At 47.8% G+C, this 10,796-nt stretch overlaps 1 protein-coding gene and 1 long non-coding RNA gene across 2 annotated transcripts in view; one reads left to right on the top strand and one right to left on the bottom strand.

The window, feature by feature from the left end:
* On the bottom strand, positions 1 to 3,251 carry LOC308463161. The gene is made up of 2 exons (XR_013979500.1): positions 2,382 to 3,251; positions 1 to 254 (listed from the first exon to the last, which is right to left on the bottom strand). It is a non-coding gene; the product is annotated as an uncharacterized lncRNA (long non-coding RNA).
* SHMT1 (serine hydroxymethyltransferase 1) overlaps positions 439 to 10,796 on the top strand; it is a 23,543-nt gene continuing 13,185 nt past the window's right edge. Inside the window, exons 1-4 of the mRNA XM_080981078.1 lie at positions 439 to 637; positions 6,181 to 6,371; positions 9,304 to 9,449; positions 10,261 to 10,376. Coding sequence (XP_080837204.1) covers positions 454 to 637; positions 6,181 to 6,371; positions 9,304 to 9,449; positions 10,261 to 10,376 — 637 coding nt within the window. The 5' untranslated portion in view covers positions 439 to 453. The remainder of the gene's footprint in view (positions 638 to 6,180; positions 6,372 to 9,303; positions 9,450 to 10,260; positions 10,377 to 10,796) is intronic.

Raw genomic sequence — 10,796 nt, 5'->3', positions numbered from 1 at the left:
TTCTCTGCCCTACAGGTTTACAATTTTTATTTCTTTTTAAAAGACACACAGAGGAAAAGGGACAGCGAGGGAAGCGGAAAAACAAAACACGAGCCCAAATTTCTAAACCGGTCCTATAATGACCAGCTGGCGCGGTTCAGAGGCAGGAGGTACCAGATGGAGCTGGGTTGTTTTGTTTTTGTTTTGCAAAGATGATCGGAGTGAGCCGCCAGCTTCCCCTCTCTTGATGGAACGGCTGCCCAATAAATGTTTTCCTGAAAGAAAGAATAAATACTCTGCGTATGCTCAGAGGAACTCTGCCCGAGGTGCAAAAAAGCACTGAAGATCAAAACTGGCAGCTCTGATAACGGGGAGGAGGCAGAGCTTGTGCGTTCTAAAGGGAGCTCGAAAACTCTCAGCCAATAGCGTGCGAGGCAAGGTAGGGAGGCCCGGGCCGCTTTCCCCCGATTGGCTATGACGCAGACGGAGGACTGGCAGTCGGATCGCTCTGATTGGCTGCGGACCGAGGCAGAAAGTTCTGAGAGTTCCATACCGCGGAGCGCGCTGGGCCTTGAGGATTTAAGCCTAGGAGTAGAGGGGAAACTTGCCCTTTCTTTCGAGGGATTCTCCAGCACGTGGCGGGGAATTGAGGAATCCGGTAAGTATTGAGGGTGTGGGTTTGCAGACTCTTTCCCCCTTTTCCGTGCCTAGTGCTGTGCTTGGCTGTCCACCCATATTTTATCTCCTCCTGCGCGGCAGGCAGAAATCCAACAGGTGAAGCCTCACTTTCTCTCCCTAGAAAAGCTGCACCTGTTGCATTTGCCGCCCTGTGCACGGCTCTTAAAAGGCAGAGGAGACCTATCAAGTAAGGTGAAATGTTTGTAATCCCTAGCTTGTGGGGGTGGTGGAAATGCATAAAGTTTTCACTGTTTCAGAGGACTGGGCTGAAGGAGGCCTGAGGGCGTTTAGTCCCCTGTAAATGTTGTTGTTTAGTCGTTTAGTCGTGTCCGACTCTTCGTGGCCCCCTGGACCAGAGCACGCCAGGCACTCCTGTCTTCCACTGCCTCCCGCAGTTTGGTCAAACTCATGCTGGTAGCTTCGAGAACACTGTCCAACCATCTCGTCCTCTGTCGTCCCCTTCTCCTTGTGCCCTCCATCTTTCCCAGCATCAGGGACTTTTCCAGGGAGTCTTCTCTTCTCATGAGGTGGCCAAAGTATTGGAGCCTCAGCTTCAGGATCTGTCCTTCCAGTGAGCACTCAGGGCTGATTTCCTTCAGAATGGATCGGTTTGATCTTCTTGCAGTCCATGGGACTCTCAAGAGTCTCCTCCAGCACCACAATTCAAAAGCATCAATTCTTCGGCGACCAGCCTTCTTTATGGTCCAGCTCTCACTTCCATACATCACTACTGGGAAAACCGTAGCTTTAACTATACGGACCTTTGTTGGCAAGGTGATGTCTCTGCTTTCCCCTGTAAATACTTGCAGCCAAGTTTTTTAGAGCATGTTAGCAGTTAGATCTTGTCCTCCAGGAACGGGGAACCTGCAGCCTTCAAGAAGTTGCTGGACTCTCCATCAGTTCAGCCAGCGTGGGTTGCGATCCAGGGATGTTAGAAGCTGTAATCCAGCACAGTTTGGAGTGTTGTTATACTTTGCTATATTTGCTATGTTACAGGCAACATCACAGACTTGTGAGAAAAACGGGGAGAGGATATAAACACAATAATAATTAACATGCGGATCATCAAAAATGTGCCATAAAGTGCAGGGCTAACCATCTTTATTCGTAGATGTTCCTCAAAAGCCAGAAACTTACTCATGACTAAGTCTTACAGGATTGCAGTCCTAAGCGCAGAGCCACCCCATACATATAAAGTGCACCCATGGCTTCCCCCAAGGAATCCTGGGAACTGTAGTTCTCCCCTCACAGAGCTACAGTTCCCATCACCCGTAACAAACAGCAGGTCCCTGGATTTTGTGGGGAAAGTCTTGTGCTTTGAAGCGTGTTGGGTGTGCCGTAAAAGTATGGTGCAGATCTGCCCCTCGTCTTTCTGGAATATGCCAACCAGCTCATTTTTACTGCCAACAGCGGGCGGGCAGTCAAGCCGCCGCTTACCCCTTTTAAACAAGGGCTGCAAATTTTAATGATTAAACTGAGTTATTTTCCTCAACACTGGCTGGTTCAGCTGCTATGACCAATTCCTGAATATGGATAGCTTGCCCACAGTGACCTGTCTTGCACGAGGCCACTAGCCAGAGCGATGTTATTCCAGCTATTAAAATATGCTTCAGCTGCCAATACCGTTTCAGTCCAAAGTCAAGGGTTTGCAAATGACTTGCAAAGCCCTGAACCACTTGAGACCTAAAAAACTGAGCAAGATCCTCTCCCAAGTATGTCCCTACCTGGGAGTTAAGGGTGAGAGAATCTCCATGGTGTCTCACCGCCAGAAACTGAACATCAGGCCAGGAGGGAAGGTCCTTTCTGCTGGGGCATCTAATCCTTGGAATTTCATGGCCCTTGAAATCTACTTGGTGCCTGCGCTGATGGTTTTTAGAGGCTAAAATGCGGCTGATCACTCAGGCCTTTGACCCAGGCAGCAATCTGAAATGGTTTCAATTGTTGTCTATATTGTATTTTTATTGTCCCATTGGCATTTTATGACTTTGTTCCAGTTGTATTGTCAGTCACCCAGAGCCCTGTGGATCTGCAACAGAATTTAAATAGACTTAAGTAAATAAACTGGATTAGGTAACTGATTCAACTCTTAAAAAAAAAAAGGTGTACACCTCTTAACCAGAAATATTATAATGAACACAAAGTACAAACGGTAGGTGGCAGGGCATTGTTTTTATAACAAGCATTCCCCACTTTTTCTCTCTTGCATGTTTACATCATCTAAAAACAGGGAGCTCCTCCTTCAGAGTCTTTGTTTTTACCCTTAGGTAAATGTAATTAGTGAATTAATCAACAAAGAAACACAATTAATTGGCTGAGATTTTCTTAGCCCCTGGATTTAACGAATATTGCTAAGCTGCGCGTTTCATTTTGGGAGAGGACGGGTGCATAGCTTTCAGCAGAATAGAGCACAAATTATAATAAAAAGACGCCTGTGAATGTCATGCGTGGCTATTGTGGGTGTGTTGTTTCTTACACAGAGGTGCTTTTGGGGGACGAAAGGTATGTAAAGTGGCCCCCCAGGTTATGTTGGAACTAGTAACTTTTCGTGAAGTTCTGAAGCTGATGCTCATGGAAGTCATATAAAGGACCCCTGACCATTAGGTCCAGTCGTGACCGACTCTGCGGTTGTGGCGCTCATCTCACTTTATTGGCCGAGGGAGCCGGCGTACAGCTTCTGGGTCATGACTAAGCCGCTTCTGGCGAACCAGAGCAGCGCACGGAAACACCGTTTACCTTCCCGCCAGAGCAGTACCTATTTATCTACTTCCACTCTGACGTGCTTTCGAACTGCTAGGTTGGCAGGAGCAGGGACCGAGCAACAGGATCTCACCCCGTTGTGAGGATTCGAACCGCCGACCTTCTGATCGGCAAGCCCTAGGCTCTGTGGTTTAACCCACAGCGCCACCCGCGTCGGGAGTCATAGAGAGAGAGATAATTTTGAACTTGGAAGGGTTCCACGAGGGCAGTGTTAGAAACTGGGATAGAAAAGCTAGGAGCCAAATGGCTTCTGGGACCTGGGTTGTGGGCACCAAAACAGAATGTCTAGTTCTCTTCCGCGGCTCCGGAAATCGCTTCTGCGCATGCCTAGATGCCGGAAATCGCGCCTGTGCATGTCCGTGGTGCCGGAAATCGCAATTTTTGGCGTCTGGGCATGCGCAGAAGCTATTTCCGGCACCACGGACATGTGCAGACACAATTTCCAGTGTCGCGCTGCGCCGGTCTGGCCCATGGCGGATCTCCGTGGTAGTGATCTGGCCCACGCCCGCTAAGCCTTGCCAACCCCTGGTCTAGTTGCCACGGAGGGTGGGGGTCGGCAACACTATTATTTTTATAAGCATGAACCAACACGCAATTCACAAGAGACACGTTGTTAACATCACGTTTTTATCAGAAATGGTTAACACATGTTTAATTTGGTGTTGATAATAAAATTATTGGTACCATACTTCAGTTTTCAAAACACCCTACGCTTTATTGCTAAACTCCTTAACATATTGTCTGTCTTTAACATATACTTCGAAGCTTCAAAGCACACACGTTTCAGTAATCCTTGAGTGTCAGCAAAAAAAACAGCACCCAGACTTTTTGAAGTGCTCGCAAATGGAGAATCTTTAGGCGCAAAATGCGCCTGGCGCCCTGCTAATTTCGAACCCTGAACGAGGGTCATGTAGCCCTTCCCCCTAAAATGCTATGTTAGCAGTTTTTAAAGCCAGACATTCTTAGCTCTGGCCCCTCTGATGCCCAGGACAATCTTGGACGCTAGGCAGTATTTCAAAATGGACTTTAGCTGTTTGGCGATTGTGAGCCGCCTGCAGTTGCCCAATTAGCTGCACACGGCCTTTTTGCTATCCTTGAGGAGTTAACGAATAACTCGGGATGAGTTCCCCCGGTTAAGACAGCCTGAGCTTTGTTCCTGTTGCAGTTTGCGCCTGTTTAAGGCTCCGGTTCTGCCAACAAGTCACATGGAGGTCAGCAGATGAGAGCCATCTGTTGCCTTGGGCAGGCTGGCTTGTCAGTCTTGCTCCAGACAGGGCGGCTGCCCCTGCTGCACACCTCCCAAGCTCAGAAGCAGTGGTCCCCTGCAGCCACGCCATACATTTAAAGCACATGGCTTTCCCCATAAAGAGTCCTGGGAACTATAGCTTGCTAAGGGTGTTGGGAATTATAGCTCTGTGAGGGGTAAACTGCAGCTCCCAGGATTCTTTGCGAGGAGCCATGCCTGCTAAAGTGGTATAAAAGTGCTTTGCTCCATTGCTCCGCCCACTGTTGCCTCTGCCCCGCCCACCACTTGCAAGCGGCCCCCAGAAGGCTCTTTGCAAGAGGATGTGGCCCTTGGTCTGGAAAAGGCTCCCTGCCCCTGTTTGAATGGGTCCGTGGGGCAGGGTGTTGCTTCCCCATTTTTGAATACATACGCTTTTGTGGTTTTTAAATATCTCTGTTGTTACGCTGGCTGCATATTTACAGGTGTATTTATTTTACAGTGGTGCCTTGGTTCTCAAACGCCTTGGTACTCAAACAACTTGGAACCCAAACACTGCAAACCCGGAAGTAAGTGTTCCGGTTTGCGAACATTTTTCGGAAGCCTAACATGCTCCGTTTTGAGTGTAACGCTTCCGTTTTGAAGTTTACGCTGAGGTCTGTCTGTTTTTGCTATTTATTTTGCATTTTTGTTTTTGTGGCTTTTTTGTTTTGTTTTTGTGACTGTGTGGAAACCCAGTTCAGCTACTGATGGATTAATTGTGTGACTGCAGTACATTGTTTATTGCTTTCATTTTATGGATCAATGGTCTTGTCAAACAGTAAAAATCATGTTAAATTGCCGTTTTAGCGGTTGTTTTTAAAAAGTCTGGAACGGATTAATCCATTTTGCATTACTTTCTATGGGAAAGCGTGCCTTGGTTTTGGAATGCTTTGGTTGCGGAACAGACTTCAGGAACGGATTAAGTTTGAGAACCAAGGTACAGTGGTACCTCGGGTTAAGAACTTAATTCGTTCCGGAGGTTCATTCTTAACCTGAAACTGTTCTTAATCTGAGGTACCACTTTAGCTAATGGGGCCTCCCACTGCCACCACGCGATTTCTGTTCTCCTCCTGAAGCAAAGTTCTTAACCTGAGGTACTATTTCTGGGTTAGCGGAGTCTGTAACCTGAAGCATCTGTAACCCGAGGTACTACTGTAGTACCACTATACAGTCATAGCTCGGGTTACAGACGCTTCAGGTTGCGTTTTTTTGGGTTACAGACCGCCGAAACCTGGAAGTACCGGAACGGGTTACTTCCGGGTTTCGGCGGTTGCACATGTGCAGAAATGCTAAATTGCGCTTTGCGCATGCGCAGAAGCACCGAATCACAACCCGCGCATGCGCAGACGTGCTGCTGCAGGTTGCGAACGTGCATACCGCACGGATCACATTCGCAACCCGAGTGTCCGCTGTATTATCATAAACCTCCTTGGTGGCTCTGTTAAGGGCCACAAAGCAGAGTATACAGGCCTGATAGCTCACTTAACCTTTCTCAATTTCAGCTTCCAAAGTTTTGGGACTCCCTTTTGCCTGCCCTCCGGCCAATCCTCTGCCGTTCTTTCTCTCTGGGCTGCTGCAGACCTCTGCTGCCATGGCCAACCTCCCCAAAGCAGATGGAAACCCCATAACTAAGGAGGAGTGGACCTCTCACAACAAGATGGTGATGGAACCTCTAGACACCAATGACCCAGAGGTAAGAGGGCTTCTTGTTTGGACGGTGACGTCAACCAGGAGAGGGTAGTATTGATTCTGGCGGAAGAAACCGGAGGGCAGGGACCGCTGTCATTCGTCGGCAATGGTTTTGAGCAACCAGGGGACAGCAGGTCATTGACCTTTACGGGCTCAGTGACGTTCATTGAGAAAATTACACTTGGCGCCGGCTTAACCCTTTCAGATTTTCCCACCTTCCTACCTCTGCAGCAGAGAGGGGGTCTGTTTTGGCGGCCCTCCCAGATTCTGCTGGAGTCCAATTCTCTCTCTCTTTTTAAAAATTTTATTTCAAAACCAAAAAAAATTACAAACATCAAATTCAAAATCCATATTCATTTTCTAACATAAGCCTTTTACATAGATTACCTAAATTAAAATATATCTAATTGCTCTAGGCTTCCCTTTGCTATATGTAAATATAACGCCGTTAACAAATTATATTATAAATGATATTATAGGTTCCCATATACCCCCCACTCCCCTTCACCCCTGTGTGATCTCAATATTTTACTTCTTCCATCTTGTGTTGTTATAATTTAATAATTATTCAATTGATTCTATTATTATTTTCTTGCTTACCCCTGCACATTTTACACATTCTCTAGTAATATTTCAATTCCGGAACCATGTTTTTCCATTTATTCCTTCACTACATCCCACTCTCTAATTATTCTCTGAATGAGTGGCCTCTAATAATTGCTGTCAATTTTGCCATTTCTAGAAACTCACAGAGTTTGTCTCTTTATCTAGCCCTGGGGAACCCAAAGCGACTTGCAACCAAGCAAATGGACAGTAAACCCCACATAGATGCATTGAAACTAAGAGGGAAAAGAAATGCCTTAAAAACATTCCCACCCACTTCTAAAAGGCCACAGATGGTTTAAGGCCGGGTTATAGACGAAAGCTTTTGCCTGGCACCTAAGGATATAGAACTACGGCGCTAGCTGAGCCTCCCTGGGGAGAGCGTTCCAAAAAAAGGGGAGCCACTGCAGAAAAAGCCCTGTACTCATATTGAGAATGTCTGTTAATGTCATTGTGGCACTTCAGATTGGTGCTATCCTGCTAACATTGTTTGCACTGGGGCCAGGTTAAAATTTGTTTCTTCAGTCTATACATTTAAAAAGTGGTGGTTATTTCGCCCACACTGTTGTTTTCACCTGACATTATTTGTTGTCAATGAATTTTGTTTTGGTGTGGTATAGCATGTCTAAATGTTTTTTTAAATATTGTTAAGTTGCTTTGAGACTTTGGGGGGGGGGTAGTAAGCAATGAATTATTAATGCTATAGTTCAATTGGTGTGTGTTTTTGTTATTTGCTTTACGTTCTGTCCTTCACCCTGGTCAGGCAGTCGATAATAAAAGTAGTAATAATTGTTACTAAACATAAAGTTCTATAAATGCAGCCTAATTGCAAAAAACTTACAAGAGCAGCATAAAAACCAACCACTGGAGGAAAAGAACATGTTTAAAAAGCCTAGGGAAATAGGGAATATTGAGGGGTGTGCAAGGAACACCTTTAACACTTGAAACGAGTGATATAAATTCTGTTGATTAGTTGAAATGAAGTCACCCAATTAGAAATGTTTCAGCCTGCAGTCCAGTTAATTAGTCACATCTAACTCTGGGCTACCTATTTGAGAATGCCCATAGTTCAGTGATAGTGCATCTGCTGCCTGAAACTCTGAAAAGCTGCTGCCAGCCAGTGTGGGCCACCCTGAGCTAAATGTCCCAACGGACGTTGGACACAGTCATTGTCGTCTTCTTTGGCGATACCTGTAGCTGAGTAAGATTGTCTTCCATAAACACGGTTTTAACAGTGGGACCGTAAGTGACTCTGGAGGCCGATTCTGGATCCACATGTCCTTCCACAGCGGTGACATAGGTTTCTGGGCGGGAGTTGATCACGGTGGGGATTTGCCAAGCATGCCTTCCTCTTAGCATGTATCTCCCTTTCGTCCTGAGTTCGAGTGTCTTCAAAGCCCATGACACCTTTGGTAAAGGCTGTTCTCCAATTGGAGCGCTGGCAGGCCACTTTTTCCCTGTTATCGGTGTTTATACTACATTTTTAAAGATTTGCCTCGAGAGAGAGTCTTTAAACCTCTTTTGCTGACCACCATTTTTAAGTTTGGAATAGGGTAGTTGCTTTGGAAGATGATAATCAGTCATTGGTACAACATGACCAGTCCAACGAAGTTGGTGTTGACGAATTATTGCTTCGACACTGGTGATCTTTGCTTCTTCCGGTACACTGGCATTAGTTCGCCTGTCTTCCCAAGTAATGTGTAATTTTTTCGGAGACACTGTTTATGGAATTGTTCAAGGAGTTGGAGATGGCGTTTATAAGCGGTTCGTGTTTCACAGCATGACATTTTACTGTGTTTCTACACGCGGTTGGCACTGTGGGTTAAACTACAGACCCTAGGACTTGCCGATCGGAAGGTCAGCGGTTCAAATCCCCACGACGGGGTGAGCTCCCGTTGCTCGGTCCCAGCTCCTGCCAACCTAGCAATTCGAAAGCACGTCAAAGTGCAAGTAGATAAATAGGTACCTCTCCGGCGGGAAGGTAAACGGCGTTTCCGTGCACTGCTCTGGTTCGCCAGAAGAGGCTTAGTCATGCTGGCCACATGACCCGGAAGCTGTACACCGGCTCCCTCGGCCAAGAAAGCGAGAAGAGAGCCGCAACCCCAGAGCCAGCCACGACTGGCCTAATGGTCAGGGGTCCCTTTACCTTACACCTTTGGGGGAAAGGTGTGCATGCAGGAGGTCCCTGGCACCTCTAGGCCGGGTGAGAAAAAACTGCCTGCATGAGACCCTGCCAGTCAGTGCCAACAGTACTGAGCTCAGTGGCCCAATGGGTTTCACTGGGTCTAAGGCAGCTTCTTCTGTCCCTGTATCCATTTCCTCCTCGTACAAAGGTCTACGACATCATCAAGAAAGAGAAGCGGCGGCAGCGGCTTGGCTTGGAGCTGATTGCGTCGGAGAACTTCGCCAGCCGGGCGGTTCTGGAGGCCCTGGGCTCCTGCATGAACAACAAATATTCGGAGGGATACCCGGGACAAAGGTAGGGGCCAGATGACTTGGGCTCCAGGCCCGGCTGAGATCCTTTCCCCCCCATGCCAAGCAAACTTGTCTGTGTCTCATTGTTGATAAAGGCTTCCAGTGACAGGTTGTCAGGAGCGAGCCGGCAGTAAATCACACAATCTGCACAGACCTGGCTGAGTGTCAGGCCTAAGGAGCGCAGCAACTCATCCCTGGTAGGTCTTGCCCCACGGATCGGTTGCTGAGACTAAAAGTCCACAGCCATCTGAGTCCCCTCTTTCCCAGGGCTTTCCCCAAGCAATCTGAGACTGTGCCTGCATACAGCCAGCCTCTCCTCCACCCTTTTTCATGCCTCTTCTGGTTCCGGGAGACGAGGGGGGCAGGGAGCTTTTCGCAGTAGGAGGGGGAGGCATCCTTGATTCTTCACCAGCTTGACTCTTCTCAGCCTCTTGATCTCCCTCCTCCCCTGCTTCAGCTTCTACCACTGATTCTGTACTTCCCTCTGCCACAGACTCCCCCCGCTCACTAAGCCCAGTGACCTCTTCTCCCTCTTCCTTGTCCCACCACCTGTCTTCAGGCTCTGAGCCTTTGCCCTTGGGGGTTCCTCGGCTGGTTCCTCCCACCATTCCTCTGCACCCAACCAGTCAATGACACGGGTTGCGATGACGTTGCCTTGCTCTCAACAGCTCTTAACTCCACCCCACGGCACCCAGTTTATGTCTGTTGCCAATCGTATGATGCACCTCCAGCTAGAATAGAGATTATAAGCCAGTGTTGCGGTTATGAAAACGGAGATGCGCACACAAAACTTTCCTTCTCCTTCCTTGTTTTAGGTATTATGGTGGGACGGAGTTTGTGGATGAGCTGGAGAGGCTGTGTCAGAAAAGAGCCTTGGAGGCTTACGGGCTGGACCCACAGAAGTGGGGAGTCAATGTTCAGCCATACTCAGGTATTCCTATCATCTAACTGGTAATGGAGGGCTGTGGAGAGGGCTGGTTCCTTTGTGGGAACCTAGTGACCTAAGCTGTAAGCCAGGCTTCCTCAACCTCGGCCCTCCAGATGTTTTGAGACTACAATTCCCATCATCCCTGACCACTGGTCCTGCTAGCTAGGGATCATGGGAGTTGTAGGCCACAAAAATCTGGAAGGCCGAGGTTGAGGAAGCCTGCTGTAAGCTCCTTGGATCAGAGGCCTGGCCTCTCCCTCTATAAAGCACTGTGTGTACATGGATGTCTTTGCTGGGTTCCCAATTCCTATCAGTCCCAGCCAGAGTAGTCAATGGTTGAGGGATGCAGAAACATCTGGAGCAGGGACAACCAATGGAGTGTTCTCCATCAACCCGATCATTGGTCATGCTGAGGGGAACTGT

The sequence above is a fragment of the Podarcis pityusensis genome (assembly GCF_964106645.2).
Source record: "Podarcis pityusensis genome assembly, chromosome: 14".
Taxonomy (NCBI): Eukaryota; Metazoa; Chordata; class Lepidosauria; order Squamata; family Lacertidae; genus Podarcis; species Podarcis pityusensis.
Note: the sequence above shows the minus strand (reverse complement) of the source record. Positions and strands in the feature narration are given on the sequence as shown.